Source organism: Tachypleus tridentatus, chromosome 13 (assembly GCF_004210375.1).
Source record: "Tachypleus tridentatus isolate NWPU-2018 chromosome 13, ASM421037v1, whole genome shotgun sequence".
NCBI classification, from domain to species: Eukaryota; Metazoa; Arthropoda; class Merostomata; order Xiphosura; family Limulidae; genus Tachypleus; species Tachypleus tridentatus.
In genome coordinates this window covers 69,958,040-69,984,708 of record NC_134837.1, presented here as the reverse complement: position 1 = coordinate 69,984,708, position 26,669 = coordinate 69,958,040, and the positions used below count along the sequence as shown (strand labels likewise).

The 26,669-nt window shown below is 32.5% G+C and overlaps 1 protein-coding gene across 2 annotated transcripts in view; it reads right to left on the bottom strand.

Annotated features, from left to right (window-relative positions):
* Positions 1 to 312: 312 nt before the first annotated feature.
* Positions 313 to 26,669, bottom strand: part of LOC143237289 (neurobeachin-like) — a 210,664-nt gene continuing 184,307 nt past the window's right edge. The window contains exons 42-54 of one of the 2 annotated variants that reach the window (XR_013019973.1): positions 24,875 to 24,994; positions 23,574 to 23,726; positions 23,235 to 23,307; positions 17,518 to 17,612; positions 14,764 to 14,853; positions 11,847 to 12,024; positions 11,270 to 11,350; positions 10,459 to 10,614; positions 7,353 to 7,546; positions 6,398 to 6,496; positions 5,588 to 5,784; positions 3,885 to 4,036; positions 313 to 3,447 (exon numbers count right to left, since the gene is read on the bottom strand). Coding sequence is in view for 1 of the 2 variants with exons in the window: in XM_076476364.1 (XP_076332479.1) it covers positions 3,357 to 3,447; positions 3,885 to 4,036; positions 5,588 to 5,784; positions 6,398 to 6,496; positions 7,373 to 7,546; positions 10,459 to 10,614; positions 11,270 to 11,350; positions 11,847 to 12,024; positions 14,764 to 14,853; positions 17,518 to 17,612; positions 23,235 to 23,307; positions 23,574 to 23,726; positions 24,875 to 24,994 (1,659 nt within the window). In the remaining variant the exon portion in view is untranslated. The remainder of the gene's footprint in view (positions 3,448 to 3,884; positions 4,037 to 5,587; positions 5,785 to 6,397; positions 6,497 to 7,352; positions 7,547 to 10,458; positions 10,615 to 11,269; positions 11,351 to 11,846; positions 12,025 to 14,763; positions 14,854 to 17,517; positions 17,613 to 23,234; positions 23,308 to 23,573; positions 23,727 to 24,874; positions 24,995 to 26,669) is intronic. The other variant, XM_076476364.1, reaches the window with a different exon arrangement.

The following is a 26,669-nucleotide window of genomic DNA, read 5'->3' as shown; positions in this document are numbered from 1 at the left end:
CAATATTTGTTTCTATTAAAGTTGGTTTTATTAACTTCACCAAAGTGTTAACAGAGTTAATGTCCAAACCTATAATTTCTACATCCTAATCTACATTATAAGATTAGGATGTAGTATTTATAGCTTTGGACATGAAATCTCTTAACACTTTGGTGAAGTTAGTTTTATTTATAAGATTAGGATGTAGAAAATATAGTTTTGGACATTAACTGTCTGAAAACTGTGGTGAAGGTAATTTTAACTCCAACAATAGGTTGCACAATATGTGTTGCTGAAGATATCTTAGGAGAATGTGGACTAAGAACCAAAATATATCCTGTTTGAAAATACAACACATCACAGTTCATCATCTTTATTTACTCCAATCCACTAAACTAAAAACATAATTTTTAAACTAGAAACTACATAGTACCTTAAATAATAGAAGTGTGATGAACGTCTTAACTGTTAATTATGAATTACTTACTGTCTTAAAATTGAAACGAATCTTTTATCTCTGCTATTACAATGCTTTTCCTCTTGATGATACCATAATCCCAACATAAATTACTCTTGTTAAAAAAAAGAGAAATATTAATTGAAGCTTTTTTTATTATATCACAATCACTCTGCTAGTTGCCACTATAAGAGTGGTGTTTGTAGATTATATATATATATATAGATTTTATTACACAAAAGCCAACAATCCCAATATTAATACACCAGAGAGAAATAAAACAAATAACCCTACCCTTTATTTCTATGGAATGTTTAAGAGGCAGCTATGTTTGAGGAGAGCCAAACTCAAGCTAGCTTGGACCTACTGTATAATGTTAAGTTTTTTTTTAATATTTCAAAGACTTTCCTTGAGTGGCTCCACCTTCTACATACAGTCCTTGACTAGACACTGAAAAGAATATAAAGTCTAATAGATTTATAGACAAACAGAAGACCTTGGTTATGTCATCTCTCACTAATGCTGCTACTGATTTTGGCAGGAAATGTTCACAAGAATGATTTCACACTGGTGGCACCTTATCTTTTAAGCTGCCTGTATTTGTCTTGTTTGTTAACAGTGCAACTAAGCAATTTAAGGTTAATAAAACTAGAAAAATTGGTCATACCTTAAAAGTGAAAAAACAACATATAACTGTTGAAAGCAAAGATAAAGTTAGCAGAAAAAAACTTGGGAGAGTTCAAATATTTTAATGAAAAATATGGTGACACAAAAACTGTAAAGGAGCCATATGATAATAAAATTAAGAAAACAGCTAAGACATTCATATACCTAAGACAACGGTTAAGATATGATCATATAACCAAAGCAATAGCTAAGATATGATCATATAACCAAGGCAATAGCTAAGATAGGATCATATAACCAAGACAACAGCTAAGATATGATCATATAACTGAGACAACAGTGAAGATATGATCATATAACTAAGACAACAGTTAAGATTACATGTAGACCCCTCTAAGTCTGTTTGTATTAAACTGAGGGTCACACACAAAGAAGTAATTCTTTGGTTCAGTTGTAATCATTGTGTAAGTGTACAGCTTGTTGAAACATATTCAGTTCGAACCCACATTTTCCTTCTGAAGTTTTCCTCTCAGATACAGATGTTTAATGAAATGTAACTTTAATAATTCAACAATATAAAGTATCTTTTTTTTTTTTTACAGTTTTTCCCTTTATTTTCCTGATCTACAAAAATCAGTAATACAATGTTTACAGTAGCCACAACCATCCTTCAGCCTATATGAGACAACAATGTCTTTAACAAAACTTACCATTTATCATTTTGTCTCGTAGCATTACTACAGCATAGAATGAGTAAAACCCACTGTTTTAGACAGGAATAAAAGTGGTCTTTGACAATAACTACAATATCAGAAAGCTACTGTCTAACCTTAAGAGTATTTCTGCTCCTGTAGAGGAGCTCAACAAAAAGGAGAGGTTTTATACTATCTAGAACTACTGATTGTTCTGTTGGCTTAGCAGCTTCTTGGATGTTGGTATACTGCCTTAGCTGTACAGAAACACATCCCTCAGTTCCAAAAATGATGCACCTACTTCTCAGTGAAGAATACTGCTTTATATGGCTTACAATATATTACTGGCCTTACAAAACACTCATGGCTTTACAGAGTATGCTTAACTTTACAGGACATGACTGAATTTACAGAGGACTGTTTGCTTTTTTAAACATACACAACATGAAAGTGAGAAACCCCTCAAAAATTGCTTAAAAAGCAGCATTAGGAATTATAAAAGATTTAAGGAAACCTTGCTTGGTATGATGTCACACAAACATCTTGGTTCCTTCTAAACACAGGACAAAACCTGATAAAAACTGAACAGGAGAGACAGTTAAGTTTGTAAAGAAAGTCCAAGACCAGCTGTTATCAGGCTTTTTAAACTAACAGAATATAGCAAAACTTAAATTAATCACGCATTTTGTTAATTAGTATTAGAAATATCAAGTTTTTGTATATTTTTTGGTAATTTATCACAAATATAACTAACTCAAGAAACAAACAAAATTATCCTACAGTGAAAAATTTCCTCAATTTAGCAAGTTGTTGAGAAAAAGGAATAATGAAGATCAGCTAGCTGTGAAACTCTAATAAATAGGTTTTCTCTCAGAAGTAACTAGTTTCTCAGAAGGGACAACAAACAACATACATATGAATTACTTAAAAACATCTAGGATCTTTAGGGTAAGTTAGAACTGATTTAAAGAGAACTGTTACATTTCTAAAAGTCGCCATCTTCTACAAGAACAATGTAATGGATGGTCGATTTTTTTGTCCTTTTCACATCTGCATAGATAATGTAATTTTAGAAACAAGTGTTATACATAAGATGAACTCATTTACAAATGGTGAGTTGACCAAAAGAAAAGAAAATTGGGATGATTTCTGCTCTAATTTTACTTCTATGAAATATCTATTTTATGTTCTTTCACAAAAGTTTCTTCCTATTGACATGTAATTGAAAAATTATCTTTATTTTATCACAGGTCTAATCTTGCTTATCATTTAACACAATGACTATTGCTTTGATGTAACCGCACTCAGATGTGTACATATAGCAGAATAAAAGTAATCCATTATAATGAGTTTAAGAAAGGTTAATCTAACCTTCCTGCTGAAACAGAAGAACAAACTATAAGGAGTTGATGAATTGAAATATTACAGCTATCTAAGTGCATTAAAAAAGACTTGCTTCTTTCTCTGAATGTTTATAAAGCAGCAGTTTCAAAGGTTGACTGTGCACCACACCACACAAGTGCTGTAAAACATCTTTCACTAAGTCCTCTGCACCCCAACAATGACATAACATCCCAGAGGTAACGTCAATACCCGTTATTTTAATATCGCTGTTGGAATTCATGGTGCCATCTGTTGAAGTCAATGTAGAAAACTGTGATAGAACCGTTGGCAAGACCAGCTAACAGGAATCTGTCATAACAGAGAAGAAAATATGATAAATGAAATAGATGACAGTAGTTTTATTGAGATTCCATTTTTGATATGATGTATTCCATCCAAATATACCTGAAAATCATGTTTATTCTGAAAATTTAAGATAATCCAATATAAATGTTCACAACTATATTCCTACAGAGCAAACTTTTTCATAGCTCATCACTGAAAGTTATACTAAATTACTATCTGTTAAAAATAAAATATTATACATTCTTCATGTTACTATGCAGGAATATGAATGTTATAAAAGACATGTGAAGGAAAGCTAGGGGTGAAAAACCAGAGATTTAGCATTCTGCACACTGGTTGTGTTTAGTAAACAGTTACAGCATTAACAACACCAGTAGTGTTCAAAGCTTTTGAAACAAGTTATCCATTGTATACAGTTCTATTGTCATGTAACATCTTACTTTTGGTCATGAGTAACGGCTAGAGAACGGACTCCACTATCACAGGCTGGGAAAGCATACAGAAGAGTTAAATTGAAAGTCCTCCACACTTCAACTATCCCTTTGTCCCCTCCAGTGATGGTGTACTCTCCATCCCGACTTAAGATCAGACACTGAAAGTATAACATGTATATTGACCTGATATCAAGGCTTACTTACATTAACAAATAACACGGAAGATTAAATCTTATTGTACCTGTTCAAAATAACAGGCAAACCTGATGTGATTCTCATTTAGTAACAGTTTATAGGACAATATTTCCACTGGGAAAAAAACAAACAAACAGTTTCACTCATCTCCACGTAACAATTCCAGGACATTAAACATCTATTACTTATTTGTACTACTTTCATCTGAACAACTTATACAAGTGAGAAGTTTCTTTAACAGGATTTCAAAAGTTCTAAAACTATTACCAAATGAAAAAACCTTATACCATCTTTATTAAACCAAGTCTCAGTACCAGGATTAAAAACTCAACCAAAACTACCAAATCTATTACTAAACTGCACATTTTCCATCATTATGCACAATGTTTACCAAGTTCATCCATACTGTTATTTTGAAAGCTTTACAAGTTTTGTATTAAAAGTCTAATAACTTGCCAGTAAAGTATCTAATCATTCCTATTGAAACTAGAACATTCTTTGTTTCACAGATTTGACATATATATCAAAGTTAATTAAATTACATTAAAATGTTTTTATTGCACTATACAATCTGACTATACTTACATTAACTGGCTAAAGTTTAAACTTGCTAAGCCAGTTTAACTATCTACTGTATACTTGATGTTACAATACATTCATATGACCTACTTATATTAACTGGCTAAAGTTTAAAGTTGTTAAGCCAGTTTAACTATCCACTGTATACCTGATGTTACAATACATTCATATGACCTGACTATACGTATATTAACTGGCTAAAGTTTAAACTTGTTAAGCCAGTTTAACTATCTACTGTATACCTGATGTTACAATACATTCATATGATCTGATTATACTTATATTAACTGGCTAAAGTTTAAACTTGTAAAGCCACTTTAACTATCTACTGTATACCTGATATTACAATACACTCACTCAACTGTATCATTAGTGGCCTAAAACTTTAATTGTAAAAACTGTTCTTCCAGTTTCTCAAGCTATATACAACATTATAAAGATAAAAAAAAAGGTTTATTATTCTATGAAAACATGAAATTGAGTCACTTTCAATAAAATAGAATATTCTTTATTGTGAGAAACACTATCTAATAATAGAAGAGTATGAGATTAAAGCATGTAACCAGCCAGGAGTAGATTACAGCTACGTGTCCCATAAATATCTTGTTGTTAGAAATGACATAACTAGTTTGGGGAGAATTTCTCCTATCATACAAAGTTTCTGAAGATTTTACTTGACAAGTGATGAAAGACCAAACACTATAAATGGTGTATACATGGCTTCTCAGCAGTCTTTGGTAATTATGAGTCATTCTCACACAATGTACATTAAACAAGCCTTGATGTACAAAACCCAGTTTTAAAGAATACTTTAACATTTTAAAACATCCAAAAAACGTAAAATATGTATACCCTTATATTAGTAAATCTTCTATAAGTACTTGTCTAATTTGGTAAAAGTAAACTATTACTTTTTTAGATTATGTGTTACCAACCTGGACAGTATCATTGTGGGACTCGAAACGAAGTCGTTTCCCATTGATTGTGAAACAGCACATGTTACCATGGTCAAAACAAACAACGATCAAACCTTCTCGAGAAAGAGCACAAAGTTCTGGAGATCGGAAGTGATCTGGTGCATCCAGGGACCTCAGAAGATCACCACTAGTGGTATGAAGAAGAACTGGACCACCTTAAATTAGAAGTCAGTGTTAAACTGTGTAACAATGAAACTAATACTGAAGCAGTAACCTCATTGATTCAGTATTTTTGTGTTGAAAGGCTTAATATGTCTTAAATAGCCATCAAGACATTATGAAATATGTAAAGTAAAACACAGCTTTAATCACTCAACTTACCACAGCTTCCTGTTCTGAACATAAACAAAAAATGGTCAGAAAAAAGTAATAAATACACAAAAAGGAAGAGAATTAATTTTTAATACACATTATAATAGTGGATGCACTTCTTGGTAGGTTAGTGGACACATTTTTCCTGAAGATTAGTAAATACACTCCTTGAAAGATTAGAGGACACACTTTTTGGAAGGTTAGTGAATGCACTTCCTGGAAGATTAGTGGATACTTTCTTTGCAAGGTTAGTGAATGCACTTCCTGGAAGATTAGTGGATACTTTCTTTGCAAGGTTATTGGATTCACTTCTTCCAAGGTAATGAATATACTCCTTTCAAGGTGAGTGGATACACACCTTGGAAAGATACTATGGGTCAACAAGTTTTAGTGACTCTCTGCTGGTACTTGACTGCAAACACATACTCTAATGATACCATTATATTAGTAACTCACCTTTTGAGCTGCTGACCACAAGTCCAAGCTCTGCTGATACCATTATACTGGTAACTGGACTTTCATGGCCAGTCAAAGTACCACGTGGAGTTGGAACCCCTAGAATATTAAGAAATGACCATTAATACAATAGAAAATACAAAAAGCATATATAACCATTACAAAAGCTAAGGATGATAAAAACCACCATGAGATATATGGTATATACTGCAGAAAATCAGTATATGTTAAAACTATAACATGAAATACAAATTAATAATAAACATGATTTTGTAATACTGACAATTTTTAAATTGTGTTCTTATCTGTTTTAACAAGAAGTAGTTATGCTTGTATTTTTAATAATCTTCCATTCAACCCTACAAAAAAGCTATCAATACCATGTGGCAGCAGCAATAACAACATCAAAATAAATCACTTTTAGTGGATCCTTCTAATAAACGTAACATTTACAAGAGAAAAAAGCGTAGAAACCTTACAATAAAAGATTAACAAGGTAGTCAACTACAATTAAGTTGATGCCCACTTCTTACTTAAAATACAAAATAGCTAATGGAAACCACAGTACTACAAATCTTTAATTTTATAATCTTAAGACTTATTAAGCAATGGTGTCACACACATTTATACTTCTGATATAATTCTAGTTTCACATTTAAAATTCTGAGAAAATTCTAGTTTCAGATTTATACTTCTGATATAGTCCTAGTTTCACATTTATATTTCTGATATAGTCCTAGTTTCACATTTATACTTCTGACATAGTCTTAGTTTCACATTTACACTTCTGATTAGTCCTAGTTTCACATTTACACTTCTGATATAGTCCTAGTTTCACATTTACACTTCTGATATAGTCCTAGTTTCACATTTATACTTCTGATATAGTCATAGTTTCACATTTATACTATCAAGTTCCTATTCTTTCCGGCAAGTGTAAAGAAGTAATACTTGCAGAACACTGTAACACCACACCTGGGTTTATATTATCACTAGCAATGCTCTGTGTCCGAGCATTCCAGTGCCACAAGAGAACAGTGCAGTCTTCAGAGCCTGATGCAACATAACAATCTGATGTGATGTTGCACTCAGACCGAGCCAAACATGTAACAACTCCAAAGTGACCATAGATGATCTGGATTATTTTAGCTGTGAAAGAAAAACATACCACTTAAGCCACATATAGCAAAAAGTGAGCATACAATTATCCTTTTTAAAGTTATTAAGGCATATTTATTGGCACAAAGATGTACTAGGTTATACACAAAAACAAAATTTTAAAGATTATGTAGTCTTGTCTTACTAATATTAATTTTCCTTATTTCAACTGAATATAGGTATTAGAAAATGAATGATGACTATAATTACAAATGCAATATGTGTATTTTCTAGAAAATTGAGTAAAGTATACAAGCCTGTTGTAGACAAAATATCAGGTGTGTCAAAAAAGGTAACATTCTAGAGATATGTATGAGAACTGTTGATGTTAGATGAAATCAGACAAGTTGAAGTGCAACGTAATGTTTATGTAAAAAAATTAAAAATAGATTTCTCCATTGTACCATATTTCTATAGCCCCCTATAGCATCTAAAATGCATACAGTGGATTCTGGTTAGCTAGGATGCACTGGGACTAGAATGCTTTGGCCCAATTAAGTGGTTGCCCAAATTATATGAAGCTACACATAAAAGATGTATAAGGTACATATATGTATAGTACATAAGACAAAAGAGAGTTTGTCCTTCATTTATTCAGTTACAAAAACATAATACTGTACTGAATAAAATTTGTGCTTACTATATAATGTCTGAAACAAATGGTGCAAATATTTATCTTAAAAACAAATTTAATTTCTGCATGCACATGTGTTTGCATTACTGTAGATCTTAATGTTTATTGACATTAGAGAAATTTATTGAGTGTATCCTAATGCACTCTTTTAACTGACTACATCTGAACAAAATCAGTGCAGGTATCTACTGCAGATATTGGACTGTCTTCATCGTCGTCTTGCATAAAATAGCATTGTAATCCATCAACAAATTTCTTGGCTTCTTGGTGAGTGAGTCACTCGTTCAAACTCAGGTGTGACATCCTCATCACTTTCCTGGTCTTCCGATCAACAATTGCATCTTCACAATCTTCATTCTCATTGTAACACTGCAGGCTGTTCTTGATACACAGAAACTCTTCATAGTTTTGACATGTTGCACTTTTAAAATGGCTTATTTTCACTATTGTGACTATTGGGCAGTTTTATTGACTTTTACTGTTCACCACTTACAGCAAAGGCACTCTCCTTTGTTCTGTGTACTTTCTTGAATTTAATGCCAAACTTAGATTTCCATTGAGACAACCAACCATCTGTTGCTTTGAAATTGTTGTCACCCAGCTTTCTAGCAAACTCCTTTGACTTACTCTTTAGCATTGGACCACTGAGATGCACACCTCGTCCAGTTACAGTAGAGAACCACTGACATGCACACCTATTCAAGTTACAACAGAGAACCACTGACATGCACACCTATTCAAGTTACAACAGAGAACCACTGACATGCACACCTCGTCTGGTTACAGTAGAGAACCACTGACATGCACATCTCGTCCAGTTATGACAGAGAACCACTGACATGCACATCTCGTCCAGTTATGACAGAGAACCACTGACATGCACATCTCGTCCAGTTATGACAGAGAACCACTGACATGCACACCTCATCCAGTTATGACAGAGAACCATATACATGCACACCTCGTCCAGTTACAACAGAGAACCACTGACTGAGAACCTCCTCAAGATCTGGATCCTGGGCTTCTCACTTTTGTTTTTAATAATTTCCTTTTCTACTTCTTTGTGTAAGATCCATTCATTTCACAGTTTATCTTGCTGCTGTACTATCCGTGCTATTGTAGATTTCGGCACTCCAATTATCTCAGCCAGCTGGCATTGACTTGTGTTAGATGGTTGTCCTTTAATTTAGTCCAGAATAACAATTTTCTCAGCAAGCATCAAATTTTTCCATGGGATCTTTGTAGGGGTCTGAAATTTTACACAAATGTCACAGAAAGGATTATGTGCTACATAAATGATCACAACTGATCCATTCAGCAACCACTGCCAGACTAGAAGCAAAATATGGTGGTGGTAGTGATGAACACACCAATGAGTCAGTCAATGATGGCTTGGTAATGACCCACAAGTCACTTTACAGTACAGAGTGCCATTATACTGGCCCAATTAAATGGCTTTGTGTCCAAATAAGTGAAGCATATTTAGGTTACACTCTTAATTGGTTTTTCTGTTTTTCAAAATTTGTCCCAATAAATGGCTGCCCTGATTAACCTGAGGCCCAGTTAACCAGAATCTACTGTATATACAGATTATTCCACATAACTGTACACAATATCTGGTATTTGCTCTTCTTTACCACAAACTCTCCATGTAAGTACCCGTTGGGTTTGTACAGAAAAGGTCTTCACTGTCTTCATATTTACTTAGATGTTGTTTTTGTTTTGGGTTACAACTTAAACAGTTATATTACAGACAAAAGAAAATGTTAAATGATATAAATATCACAGACGAAAGGAAATGTTAATTGATACAGATACTACAGGCAAAAGGAAATGTTAATTGATACAGATGCCATAGGGAAAAGGAAATGTTAAACAACATAGATATCACAGATGAAAGATGTTAAACAACGTAGATATCACAAACAAGACAAAATGTTAAATTATACTGATATTACAGAAGAAAGTATGTTAAATGATACAGATATCATGGATGAAAGGAAATATTAAATGATAAAGATACCACAGACAAAAGGAAATGTTAAAGGATATAAATATCACAGATGAAAGGAAATGTCAAAAAACAGATATTGTCACAACTGGAAGCATCCTATATTCTGTTTTAACATTATTTCTGTTCATCCAAATGAGAAATATGTCTGAACTTGTTTATTGAAAAACCAATCTTATGAAAAAATTTTCAAAAACTATTTACGGTCAGCATTTCTTCTTGAATTCAATAACTGTTATACTACAGGTTAGAACCTACCTGTTTCTGTTGAAAAGACCCTAAAACTGTTATCCCAGAACCCACAAGCTATTAGGAAACGACTATCAACTGTGGTCACAAAACAACTGGATCTCATTCGGACATGTTCACTAAAGTTATCTCCAAGGTGTCTCTTTTGTGATCCCACATTCATCACTGTAAGTTAAATAAAAACAATAACACTACTTGTAACATCTAGTTCAAATACATATTACAGAATTTTAATTTACATATTTAATCTAAATGTAGTATTGTAACTCTTTCAAGAGATTTAGTTTTAAGTGTAAGCAAATATTATGTACTTATACACAACGTGGCTATGCATATAAAAAATAGCATCTTCAACCCTCAAACCCAGATATCTAACATCTGCTGTCAGCAACCCTCAAATCCAGAAACCTAACATCTGCTATCAGCAATCCTCACACCCAGAAGCCTAATACTTGCTACAAGAACCCTAAAACCCAGAAACCTAATACTTGCTACATGAAGAACCCTCAAACCCACAACCATACAAACTTAATATTTGCTGTTGACAACTCTCAAACCCAGAAATCTAACATCTGCTATCAGCAATCCTCACACCAAGAAACCTAATACGTACTACATCAAGAGCTCTCACATTCTGTAACCTATCATATCCATGTTAACGACTCCCATACCCAGAAGAAAAACATCTTTTATATCTACAATCTTCCTCCTCTGAAACATAAAATCTGTTATTTCTGTATTTCTGAGATCCTGATACCTAACCCAATTAATTACAATGTACACAGTGTCAAACATTGCTATGAGAACTGATAAAACTTACTAAGCAAAGGATCCATGGACAGTGGCAGCTGATTCTGTGACGTTTGTGAAGAATCAGAATATGGAGAAGTGTGAAGAGGACCTGAAAAGGAAGTGGATACTGTTTCAAAATCTAAGAAAATAGATTAAAATATTGTATAAAACCATTTTAAGATGTCCTCAAAGAAAAGCAATGAAAGAAGAAATATTTCTACATACAGGTCACATAAAATCCTAATGTAGCTAAACATCATTGAGAAACTTGAAATGAATATCAGTAATAAAATGGGACACATTGCATCCTTTGAAGCCAGCAAATTCAAACGTTTAGGTTATTTACATCTAACAAATTTTCATTTAAAAAGTAATATATTAAATGCATTACCAGACACTTTTAACAGAGATCTTTCTTATTGTGATTTCTTATATAGTTCTACTCTCAAGTTACTAGAACCAATCGTTGATGCTCTTCAAAAAAAATTGTACAGAATCTTAACAAAAGGTTCAACTTTGTGAATCTCTTTTCACATAACAAAATCTTACAGCCAGCCAACACTTGTATGTACTTAAGGAAAGATTGTAACTCAGGAAGTACTTACCTGAGAATGATGAATTCCATCGATTGACAGCAAAGTTCTGGTTACAGGTTACGGTTACAACAGATGGTAAAGGTAGTTGTGGATAAGTATTTGCTGAAATATGACAGATAGGAGAGTTGGAGAGAAACTTCATGATCATTGATACTTCTTCAGTGACTGGTGAAAACATCATTGGACTCTAAAACACAAGACCATCATGTCAAGTGTGACACCTTTTATAGTCTCTTACATATATATCTATATATAACATCACTGGACTCTTAAAACACAAGACCGTCATGTCGGGTGTGACACCTTATATAGTCTCTTACATATATATCTATATATAACATCACTGGACTCTTAAAACACAAGACTGTCATGTCGGGTGTGACACCTTATATAGTCTCTTACATATATATCTATATATAACATCACTGGACTCTTAACACACAAGACCGTCATGTCGGGTGTGACACCTTATATAGTCTCTTACATATATATCTATATATAACATCACTGGACTCTTAACACACAAGACCGTCATGTCGGGTGTGACACCTTATATAGTCTCTTACATATATATCTATATATAACATCATTGGACTCTTAAAACACAAGACCGTCATGTCGGGTGTGACACCTTATATAGTCTCTTACATATATATCTATATATAACATCACTGGACTCTTAACACACAAGACCGTCATGTCGGGTGTGACACCTCATATAGTCTCTTACATATATATCTATATATAACATCATTGGACTCTTAACACACAAGACCGTCATGTCGGGTGTGACACCTTATATAGTCTCTTACATATATATCTATATATAACATCACTGGACTCTTAACACACAAGACCGTCATGTCGGTGTGACACCTTATATAGTCTCTTACATATATATCTATATATAACATCATTGGACTCTTAAAACACAAGACCGTCATGTCAGGTGTGACACCTTATATAGTCTCTTACATATATATCTATATATAACATCACTGGACTCTTAACACACAAGACCGTCATGTCGGGTGTGACACCTCATATAGTCTCTTACATATATATCTATATATAACATCATTGGACTCTTAAAACACAAGACCGTCATGTCGGGTGTGACACCTTATATAGTCTCTTACATATATATCTATATATAACATCACTGGACTCTTAACACACAAGACCGTCATGTTGGGTGTGACACCTTATATAGTCTCTTACATATATATCTATATATAACATCATTGGACTCTTAAAACACAAGACCGTCATGTCGGGTGTGACACCTTATATAGTCTCTTACATATATATCTATATATAACATCACTGGACTCTTAACACAAAAAGTCATCATGTCAGGTGTGACACCTTATATAGCCTCTTACATATATATCTATATATAACATCACTGGACTTTTAACACACAAGACCGTCATGTCGGGTGTGACACCTTATATAGTCTCTTACATATATATCTATATATAACATCATTGGACTCTTAACACAAAAAGTCATCATGTCAGGTGTGACACCTTATATAGTCTCTTACATATATATCTATATATAACATCATTGGACTCTTAAAACACAAGACCGTCATGTCGGGTGTGACACCTTATATAGTCTCTTACATATATATCTATATATAACATCACTGGACTCTTAACACACAAGACCGTCATGTCGGGTGTGACACCTCATATAGTCTCTTACATATATATCTATATATAACATCATTGGACTCTTAAAACACAAGACCGTCATGTCGGGTGTGACACCTTATATAGTCTCTTACATATATATCTATATGTAACATCATTGGACTCTTAACACAAAAAGTCATCATGTCAGGTGTGACACCTTATATAGTCTCTTACATTTATATCTATATATAACATCATTGGACTCTAAAACACAAGACCGTCATGTCGGGTGTGACACCTTATATAGTCTCTTACATATATATCTATATATAACATCATTGGACTCTTAAAACACAAGACCGTCATGTCGGGTGTGACACCTTATATAGTCTCTTACATATATATCTATATATAACATCACTGGACTCTTAACACACAAGACCGTCATGTCGGGTGTGACACCTTATATAGTCTCTTACATATATATCTATATATAACATCATTGGACTCTTAACACACAAAATCATCATGTCAGGTGTGACACCTTTTATAGTCTCTTACATATATATTTGTATCTATATATACATAGTAACAAATTAATAAAATGTGTGATGTGGAAAAGCCAAAACATTAAACTGAACACAATGTTTTCCTAACACAGTATAAACATTCTTGGTACATATACCTGTTGTCTACTGAACATTATTCACCTTTACATTCAGGGAAAAATGAACTTCCATGGAAAGGAGTTTATAATATCAATATTCAATGATAGTTTAAAAATAACTCAATGATGAGAATGAGGCACTAGAATGTTTAGTTGGCTTATGAGACTAAACGATGTTTTACATAACAACAAGACAATACCCATGATGTGTGGCTGAGCTTTGAGTAGATATGAAAACAATATTTACAAACTAATTCTCTCAACACAGAATCAGTCAATTTGACTGACCATGTGACCTCTTTAAAAGTCTTTATAGATTTATACATCTAACTTTCAATAATAGTATGTATATTTTAGGAAAATTTGTCAGTATTTCAGTTAATATTATAAGTTTTTCACAGAATAAATCTTATTTTAAATGAAGTTTATATAATAAACTAAAATAAAGATCTGCCCTTGAAAACATTGAGTATTTGTTTGGAATAGTCTGTGTGTAAAGTAATATTTCAAGTTATAATTAAAAATAATTTTCCTTATCTCAAAAATCTCAAATTCTCTTTGTGTTATCCCTTGATAATAGGGTTACTGGAAGTGAAAAGAAAAATCAAAGACTTACAATATGCATGGCTGAACTCCGAGGAGGATGTGGTTCCATCAGAAGAGGAGATGGTGTCTGACCAAAACTTTTTATCTGATTTTCGATAGCCTAAGAAAAAAAATGTTGACAATGCTAAATAATTATAAAATAAACAATTGGTTAAAAAATAATAGCTTTTTAAAAATCAACTTACAATATGTTACAATAAATCAAGGAAGATGAAATAAGCAAAGTTGCAAGGAAGAAAAAAAGAATATTATTGATAATTTTCAGATTGAAAGTTTAAGCTTTGAGTTACAAGAAAATTCTCAATATTTATTGATTGCATTATTATAATTAATATAAGATTTTCTCACAAGCCAATGTTCATGAAATCCACAAATTTCTTAGTGGTCATTCACAGGTTTACATGCACTACTTACGCTCAAGGCATTGTGGTGGTGAAAAAAATAATAATCTTAAAATCTATTTTATAACCTGCTTGAAGTGAAACTTTTATATTATGACTCAGCAGATGTAATTACGGAGATACTTTCAAGAACTGCAAATTGTTAATTATTAACCCCTTCCATGAATCCAAGATAACTCTGATTCCCTCCATGGCTCAGAAAACACTTGCCAGAGTAGAATTAAACAAACCATTCCTCAACAGCAGAGATAAATTAAACAAATCATCCCTCAACAACAGAGTTAAACAAATCATTCCTCAACAACCAAGTTAATTAAACAAACCATCCCTCAACAACAGAGTTAAACAAACCATTTCTCACCATACTCTTACTTATTTCAAGTTATTTGCTTGTTATGATTTATTAGTCATTGCTCAACAGTAGCCCTTGGAAACATTTCTATAGATCTCTCTTAGATTTATTTTGAATTATGTGTAAACACAATGTAGAAAAGATGTCACTCATAAACTGAAATATATTCAATTAATTTGTTTAGTATAAAAATATAATAAATGAACATGAAACAAATTTTGTCTTTTAATATAAAAATACAGAGTACCAAAAAGGGCAATAAAAACACTGATTTCTGTTAGGTAATTTCCAATAAAAAAGCATCATACTGAAGGGGATAGGAAACATGATTAACTGCTATGTGATATTTAATCAAAAACTATTTAGGTGTAAAAAATAGGTACAGTCAAAAAATAATTGTGGGTGCAACTTAAAGGAGTGAACTCAAAAGTGGCAGTCCAACTGTTACACTTAGAGCACTGATAAAAATTTTAAAGAATTAGTTAGTCAGGTTATAATTTTGTTCAATTTTGAACATGATGATGCATAAACTAAACCAGACATCTTGAGAAGAAATTTTTTTTACTTCAAGTGGGATTCTTGTCATCACGAAAATATGTGGCTTAGTTAACTAATGAATAAATATTTGCTGTTAAATTCTTATAAATGCTAGAAGTGTAGCTGTCAGTTTGGCCATCAATTCTGATTTCATTCTTTGAAACCATACACTCAATCCTTTTTTTTGGCTGCACCTTTTTGGTTACACCTGAGGTGTTTTTGATCACATACCATGTCTTTTTGTCAATACACACCAATAAACCATAGCAAGTAAGAAAATGATGCTTGATAATAACCAACATTAGCTTTAGGACTCTTTTACCTCTCTGAAACAGTTTTAATAGCTTTCTTTATACTCATGCCATGGAATTTAGATTAACAGATTCTTGTCATTACCAGTATGCAATTGTTAAAACCATATAATGCATCATTATTTATGCTTATCACTGGAGCTAATATCACATGATGCTAAATCCTATTTAATTAGGATAATTCCATAAAATTTAGTAAACTGTGCTTAAAAGTTGGCAATGAATAATCAATACTAACCATCCGCTCGTATGATTATTTTGAAAACTTATGCTAGAAACTGCTAATCTAGTTTATTTGGCCAAACAATGACTTTATAATTTTGTTATTCAATACTCTTTATTCTGAAGGATAAAATTAAAATGGCCCACTTTTACTCAGATAAATTTGTATTGCCTAATAGATCAGGACTGTAGGTGTATTTTTTGTTAAATGTGAGTGGCTTTGTTGAATAACTTGTGGCTTATGCTAGAAACTATATGAGCTAAATGTAGTTTAATATCTAGTTTCTGTAGTTTTGGTGCAAAGAAAAAATAGGAAGAAAAACACTTTATGTACCTGCAAGACTTTTCACTTTATAATTTTGTTATTCTAAATAGGCCATCTTTATTCTGAAGGATAAAAATTAAAAATGGCCCACTTTTACTCTTAGATAAATTTGTATTGCAAATGTTAGACTAATAGATCAGGACTTTTTGTGTAGGTGTATGCAAAAATTTTTGTTAAATGTGAGTGGCTTTGTTGAATAACCATGCACATGTGGCTTATGTTTACACCAAATGGGACTCCAAATTGGATGATTTAAAAATCTATCAGTGTACCAAATTAGAAAAAAAAAATCTATATGAGCTAAATGTAGTTTAATATCAAATAGTTTCTGTAGTTTTGGTGCAAAGAAAAAATAGGAAGAAAATCAAAATTGGAAATGTATTTCTTAATGAATTAGTTTGAAATTTGGTTAAATACTGGAAGGACACATCCACTGAAAATATGTCATGGTTCAAACTACAGAAAAACTGCTAAACTTTCACTCCTGTTGATAACATACACTGTATGTTGCAGGTTATATTGTTTGGCTGCTCCCAGGTGTCTCAATTCACCTGTGACTTTGTAGGAAACCTTAAGGAGAGCTGAAGAACTAAACACCAGTAAAACTGTTACTTACTTCCTTCATTGCTTGATCCTTCATATTCTCTAAGTCTACACTTCCTTCATATGTTAAATAATAAAACATATTTGTTGCACGAACAGCCTCTGGACCTAAAGAAACAGCAGAAACTCATTTATTTCGCAACTGTGTGTTAAATCAACTAATTAATATTAACAATTAAAACGGTTCTACCATGGAGTACAACAACAGTCATATCTGTGTACAGCAGGAAACCAGACAGGTGTGGATGTAACATTACAGGTAGAAAACAAACAGGTGTGGAAGTAACATTACAGGTAGAAAACAAACAGGTGTGCATGTAACATTACAGGTAGAAAATAGACAGGTGTGAATGTAACATTACAGGCAGAAAACAGACAGGTGTGCATGTAACATTACAGGTAGAAATCAAAAGGTGTGGATGTAACATTAGAGGTAGAAATCAAAAGGTGTGGATGTAACATTACAGGTAGAAAACAGAAGGTGTGGATGTAACATTACAGGTAGAAAACAAACAGGTGTGCATGTAACATTACAGGTAGAAAACAGACAGGTGTGAATGTAACATAACAGGTAGAAAACAGACAGGTGTGGATGTAACATTACAGGTAGAAAACAGACAGGCGTGGATGTAACATTACAGGTAGAAAACATACAAAACAAGTGTGGATGTAACATTATAGGTAGAAAACAGACAGGTGTGGATGTAACATTACAGGTAGAAAAAATACAAAACAAGTGTGGATGTAACATTATAGGTAGAAAACAGACAGGCGTGGATGTTACATTATAGGTAGAAAACAAATGGTATGCATGTAACAGCACAGGTGGAAATAAACAGGCATAGAGGTAACAGAAGGAAACATAGAGGAAAAACAGAAAGGTGTATATCTTGTTTGATTAATCAGACATGAAATGTCTTCTGGTTCTGTCTGGTTAAGCAATATACTATGGGATTATAAGAATCAAACCTTACTTATCTTATTGTTCTTTCTGAATAAGGTGTCTGAAATATGTTGTTGGGTAGTATTAATTAAATCTCAACCATCACCTAGTTATCCTGATAAGTAGTACAAAATCTTATTTATTTAGGTTGCATTAATCAAACCTAAATTAACCATGAGTTCTTCCTGGGTATGTAAGTAGGATAAAATCTACTGTTGTGTTGTATTGAACAACACCGTACTCAACACTTAACTTCATTAGCTACAGCTCTTAATTTAAAAACGCGTTTTAAAACAATATAATAAAGCAGTGATTTACATTACATACAATAAAAGACAGACGTGATAACAGGAACATTTATATAGTAAGACTGTGTATTAACTGTGGACAGAAGGTGAGTTTTATGGAATATTTTTGAGAAGTAACATCACACATAAAAACTTACCTTCCGTCCACAAACAGTACAGTCTTACTAAATTTAAATTTATTTTAACTGAATCATTTGTGCCACGTTTACTTGTCTTATATTTGTATAATGAAATTGTTAACTCCTATGTATGTATTTCTTTTATAATTACAAATATTGTTTGTTTCTGCTGTATCTCTATGTTACTGATGATGAAATTGGGAAGATTCCGGAACTTTCAATAACTCCTTCCTATTATTATCTTCATGTTCCATCATCAAGTTAGGTTTAACAAAAAATGGGTCGAAGAATGATTTACACTAATGATAAAAAAATTCCAGTGGATGTGAATTCTTAACCATTTCAATATACACATATATATAATTATGCTATTAAAATATTCATAATTATTAAGAGAAGCTAATCATTCTGAGTATCCTCAATATGTTTTATATGTACTATGGGAGATTCGACTCGAAGGGCGTGTCTTGAAAGGAAGCCATATGTGTTAGTCACCCAGTATTCGTTATTTTTCAAAGTTATATTATTCAAGGTCACAATCAGACACGTCTTTCTAACGAATCGTAAAAGATCCCCCATTAACTCCTTCAACAATAATGTTTCCCATTCGACAGAAAAAAGAAAACAAATTAAGCAAAAAAACAAAAAACTAGATGGTCCACATATGGAGTCAATTACATCACTGGGGCTACAATAACAACAAAAACTTTTAACGTCAAGAAATAATTTACAGTTGTTTTTAGCGTTGCAATATTTCTACACTTTAAAGTAAATTCAAACCTCTACATTATATACAGTCTCAAAAGTTGGTCACAAATGAATACAGTTCGTCAAAAGAAACTTTTATAACCATGGTAAGTATCATGTGTATTAATCTTAAACATGGTAAGTACCACATGGGTTAATATAAAACATCGTTAAGTACCATATGATTTAATATAAACATTGGTAAGTACCATATGTATTAATATAAAAAATTGTAAGTACCATATGGATTAATATCAAACATGGTAAGTACCATATGAATTAATATCAAACATAGCAAGCACAATATGGATTAATATAAAACATCGTTAAGAACCATATGGACTAATATTAAACATGGCAAGCACAATATGGATTAATATAAAACATAGTCACTACCATATGGATTAATATAAAACATAAGTAGCATATGGTTTAATATATGTTAAATACCATGTGAATTCATACAAAAGATAAGTACTATGTGAATCACTATAAAATAAGAAGTACTGTTAGTTTTCTGTTTATTAATAGATGAATCAGATTATTTAATCTATTTTTAGAAAATGAACCACAGCGACGTTTTAATTCACATTCAACAACATTTGGAATTATTTGTTGTAACTTACAGTACGTCACCCATATCTTTACCCAAACTTCTACAATGTTAGATAATTGGCCGAATGGGGTGGGGGAGTATTATTTACAGCACGTGCTTATACTCAACCAAAATGCACGCGACCTTACGAATCAACGGTAGCATGGTATTACTACCATTGTAGGCCAGAGGGTCAACTTTCGCTCGTTTTATTTGTTTGTAACAAACTACCGCATAGTGTGGTGAAACAGTGATCCTATTGTCCTCCCTGGGCGACCCAAGCTTGAAAAATATAGCTATTTACAAGTCGGGTTCGTCAGTTACGGCTCGTTAGGCGGTCTCCCACATAACGTTCACTGAAGCAATGTTCTACTACTAGCGTGGGTACGTACAGACAGGGAAAAATAAATTACTGCTTCAAAATCATAAAAATAAGATATATAACCGACTATAAATTAACAAGACCAGCAAAGAGGCTTCTATAGAAACCATTTAATGACTAAAACAACGAGACAGAAACAAAAGTGATACTAAACTTGGAATAACATTTATTTCAACACAGAGGTAGGAACAAAAGTGATACTAAATTTGGAGTAACATGTATATGCACACAAAGGTAGGAACAGAAGTGATACTAAACTTCAAATGACATGTATCTGAACACAGAGACAGGAACAGCAGTGATACTAAACTTGGAATAACATGTATCTGAACACAGAGGTAGGAACAGAAATGATACTAAACTTGGAATAACATGCATCTGAACACAGAGGTAGGAACAGAAATGATACTAAACTTGGAATAACATATCTGAACACAAAGGTAGGAACAGAAATGATACTAAACTTGGAATAACATATCTGAACACAAAGGTAGGAACAGAAATGATACTAAACTTGGAATAACATGTATCTGAACACAGAGGTAGGAACAGAAATGACACTAAACTTGGAGTAACATTTATCTGAACACAGAGATAGGAACAGAAATGATACTAAACTTGAAATAACATGTATCTGAACACAGAGGTAGGAACAGAAATGACACTAAACTTGGAGTAACATTTATCTGAACACAGAGATAGGAACAGAAATGATACTAAACTTGAAATAACATGTATCTGAACACAGAGGTAGGAACAGAAATGATACTAAACTTGGAGTAACATTTATCTGAACACAGAGATAGGAACAGAAATGATACTAAACTTGAAATAACATGTATCTGAACAGAGAAGTAGGAACAGAAGTGATACTAAACTTGGAATAACATGTATCTGAACATGGAGGTGGAACAGAAATGATACTAAACTTGGAGTAACATTTATCTCAACACCAAGGTAGGAACAGAAATGATACTAAATTTGGAGTAACTTCCATCTCAACACAGAGGTAGGAACAGCAGTGATACTGAACTTGGAATAACATGTAACTGAACACAGAGGTAGGAACAGAAGTGATACTAAACTTGGAGTAACTTCTATCTCAACACAGAGGTATGAACAGAAGTGACACTATACTCTACTGATAAATTAATTCTGTACTTTCTGTGGGTATTAGGAATCAATTAGGCAGACTTCCACAGTATGATTAAATAAACATCCTTCCTATCACATGTGTACAAAAACTGACAGTGCCATGCTACTGTTGTGGTCTGTGGATTTAGCACCCAATTTTCAGGTATTAACAGAGAGGACACAGAAATAAATTTAACTTAAGTTTAAATGAACTGTATTAGTAGAGCTGTAATTATGAGGAACTCCACTGGCAAGATCACAGTCTTGACATGTCAATGTAGATAATGTTCTAAAGTGCTAAAAAAGAGAGAGCGAACTCTCATATTCAACAGAGAATTGGGCAGAGAGGCTACAAGGTATCACATTTAATGTTTTTGTTTACAGGGTTAAAATATTTTTTTTCCTACTTATTTGATTGTTAATGGATTTAGATATTTGAGAACAGTCACATGGCACTGTAGTAATAAGAAGTCCTCAATCTCAACTGTAACTACAGCAATTTGTCACCACTGGAATGAGGAAGACAAAACTTGGCATGAAGAGAAACAAACATTTCATATATAATGCTAAATGAAACAAATATAATGAATAGTATGGCTGCTGGAATATGTCTAGATTTAAAAAAACAAACAAACTAGATTTGAATAAAACTAGGTCATGAACTGATTTCATGAACTGGGTTTACAATGTTGAGTTCAAACACAGAAAAAGCAGACAAACAATTACACTTAACAACATGAAAACAGACAAACAACATTACTTAACAATATGAAAACAGACAAACATTACTTAACAACATGAAGTCAAACAAAGAGCAGCACTTAACAACATGAAAACAAATAAACAGCACTTAACAACATGAAGACAGACAAAAAACAGACTAAACAATATGATTCGTTGGTTTGGTGTTTTATGGTGCAAGGCAACTAGACTATTTGCACCAAACATCCAGTAAAAAGTTAAAATTAAAGTAAAATTATTAAAATTCATAAAAGGAAATTAAGATAAAACAAAACAGTTTCATTTTTGAATTAAAAACATAAATAGCATTAAATCAAATTTTTACATCTAGTCTACAGTGGTAAGAGAAAAACTACAGTAATACAAGTTAAGGACTTTCTGTTGCATAATTGTAATTATCATAACAACAACATGAAAACAAACAAACAACATTCCTTAACAACATTAAAAACAGACAAACAACATGAAAAGAATTTCATGGAACACATTCTCTCTATGGACAACTTCATAAGTTGACTTTAGTAAGTCACATAAAAGTATAATATATACCAGTCTTTACTCATTTCTGTTACTGAAAATAACATCTAGGACTGGTTTCACACTTGGATTAGACAAAATATTCCGAGTTCTCAAGTAGTGATGTAAGAAAATTAAATAGAACTATTTCCACATTCCATATATATACATATATATATTACAAGAGAATGGGATATGTGAAGTTGATTTCATGAAAACTAGTTGTATACTCAAAATAACATTACCTTTCTGCTTGTAGCCAAAAATCAAATCTATCCACTGGTGGAGTTGACAAGATACAAACTCCGATTCCAATGCCTGTTAAAATATGTTACTCATTAAGATTGTGATGGATATTCCACTATATCAGAACTTAGTGTACAAGTTTTGTTCTGTTCTCACTACAGGGAAATTCAATGATAAAATCTCCATAAAACCTGACAAATTAATACACAACGTAAGAAAAGTATAATGCATGAATAAACCTTTTATATATATCTTCTTAATAAATATTTTAAGTATTAAGAGAAACCTATTAAAGGAACATGTGTTTTATTTTCTCACAAGTTGCTAAGTGCACTCACCATACGGTTTGTTCGGACAAACTCTTCTGGGGATGATGCCCATGGGGGAAGATACACGTCCCCCACAACACTCCCATCTTCTTGCTTTCCCAACTGGTAGCCATTCTTGTTAACAAACATTTCAGGCAAATAATAAAATTCAGGAATGAGTTCCTAAAAAAGTTTTAAACATGTTAAAATTATGGGTGGTATGAACATGTATGTAAACATATTAAAATTATGAGTGGTATGAACATGTATGTAAACATATTAAAATTATGAGTGGTATGAACATGTATGTAAACATGTTAAAATTATGAGTGGTATGAACATGTATGTAAACATGTTAAAATTATGAGTGGTAAAAATGGTTAAAATTATGAACATGTATGTAAAAGACCTTCATAAAAATTCCAAAGCTTGTAATTTAACTTCAACAACAACTTTTCTTATGTGGAGATGGGGTAACTTACTGTTGGCTAAAACACTGATCTGAAAAATCTCTGTAACTTCATTTGCTTATTACTAAACACATGATGGCAGTCAGAAAAAGTGTAAATTAGCCATCAGTAAATGAATGTTTTAATTGAAATAGACATCAGTTCCCCTCAGTGGGAACTGAACCCCTGATTTTAGTGTTGTAAATCCACAGACTTACTGCTGTACCAGCAGAGGACATACACATCAAATGAATGTCACTGTTTGTGTGTGTGTATACAGAGATGTAAACAAAGAATTTCATATTCAAACAATTATAAAGCCTAACCATGTCTTTACAGTCTATTTTCATGTTCAGTGCCACTCTATCTGATGACATTGTATCTTGACAATAATCTGCAACATAGTTTCCATTTCAATAAGCTCTACTGTAAGGTTACCATGTTTGAGACTCATCTTTCTCTTTCCATGTTTACCATATTCTATGTAGTGTGTGTGTGAGGATGACATTTTCCCAACACCTATTTCAAAGACTGATTGCATAAAAATACAGAACTTTTGTGTTTGGCAATTTTACTAGAATAAAAAGTTTGAGACAGCTTGACTGCATAATGAAAGAAGTGTATTATAAAGTTTCAATAAAACTGTCATTCTCAGGTGCAAGTACTTTACAGAGATATGTGTGTGTGTGTGCACACATGTGGTCTATATATATATATGTAGTACAGAACAGACAGATCACAAAATCAGATATTGCTTCACAGTTTAATACAGCGTGAGGCTATCTTCTTCAATAAAGATGGCTTCTTTTACTTTTATTTATTGATGTTAGGTTCTCTACATGCCTCAGTATAAGGAAAACAATATAAAAAATTAAATCTTACCTTAACATCAGAGGTGTCTCGTTGGCAGTTTTTCCAGGCTTGAGCAACTGATGAAAACATGCGGTTTGCATGATCAAACTTTCCCCCTTGAAGGGCTAGAAACATGGTCGTGAATGGTTCCTGTAGAGTTTACAAAGCAGAAAATGGAAGTCAAAATATATCTAATGTCCAAGTTTCATTTCTGCAGTAAATTTACACATTCATCTGGTATATATCCTATCCTGTACTGAGGCATAATCTAATGGTGTGTGGTAAAACTTCAGTTATTTTATATTGTAAATAAGTAAGCCATTTCTTTTGAACTCTATTTTGCTTTAGAATCACAGATGGTGTTCACCAAATGTTTGAACATATTTTTATAAACTATCTACATATTAACTTGCTTTTGGACCAACAATTATAGAATTGCTAATAACGTTGGTCACATGAACAAAAACACCTTAACTGCACTGAAAAGGACTGACTTTACCAGCTGTTTCGAGTAAGTTCTTTACAGTGACTATGTAGAATAAATTACACTTAATATAATGTAATATGCAAAGACTAGAAACACGAGTCAGTAACTTGAGAAGAGAGCAAACTACATACACAGATTAAAAACGTTTTGTATCCAGAATAGTTTGTATGTAAGAAGTTTCTGGTATTAAAACAATATAATCACCTACCACTTGTCTACATGTAATCTATTAACAGTTGTTAATGAACAACAGAATCACTTTTTATCAACATGCATTCTGTTCATGACAACAACTTTATACAGTGGAATATAGCTATGTTAGTTCCAACAACAACTGTATAAGGTGGATGATCAGTGGGTCAGTTTTGACAACAAACATATATGGTGGAACATCAGTACATTAATTCCAACAACAACTATATGAGTTGAAGATTATTGGATCAATTCCTACAACAACCTTATAAAGTGAAAAATTTCAGTGTCAATTCCAACAAGAAGAGTGTAGGGTGAAATATCACTAGGTCAGTTCTGACAACAACCAAATAGGGTGGAAGATCCCTATGCCAATTCTAGCAACAACTGTATGAACTGGAAGATCACCACTGTATCAATTCCAATGAGAACCATATAAAGTGGAAAATGCTGTGTGAATTCCAACAACAATATTGGGTGAAAGACTGCTGTATTAGTTATGACAACAAGCACAAAGTGTGGAAGACTGCTATATTAGTTATGATAACAAGCAAAAAGTGTAAAAGACTGCTATATTAGTTATGACAACAAGCACAAAGTGTGGAAGACTGCTATATTAGTTATGTCAACAAGCACAAAGTGTGGAAGACTGCTTTGTCAGTTACAACAATAGTTGTACAGAGTGGAAGAGTGTTATGTTGGTTTAGGCAACAAATGTTTGGGGTGGAATATCATTATGTCAGTTCCAGTTACAACTGTACAGAGCAAAATATTGTTTTTGTTAGCTGTGGACTGCAAATAAATAAAAAAATTCAGTTGCAGCACAGAATTGTCAAATAATCTATCTTAATTAATATTCCTAAGCTAAGGGTGCATAATAATAAATAACTTTTAATATTTAATTAATAAGCTTTAGACTCGTGTCTCTGAAACTGACTTGTCTTTCTATATGAAATACTTTTGAAAGTTAGGTTTCTCAAATTCTCTACATTACTTTATACTTCATTATATTATTATGACAGGTGTATTATCATTTGGGTTAAGAATGTCTCAATTGGTAGAGCAGTTAACTAACATAGTATTTGATATTCCTCTATAATCACAACATTCCATAAGTGCACCTGGTAACCATATCTTGTTTTATAC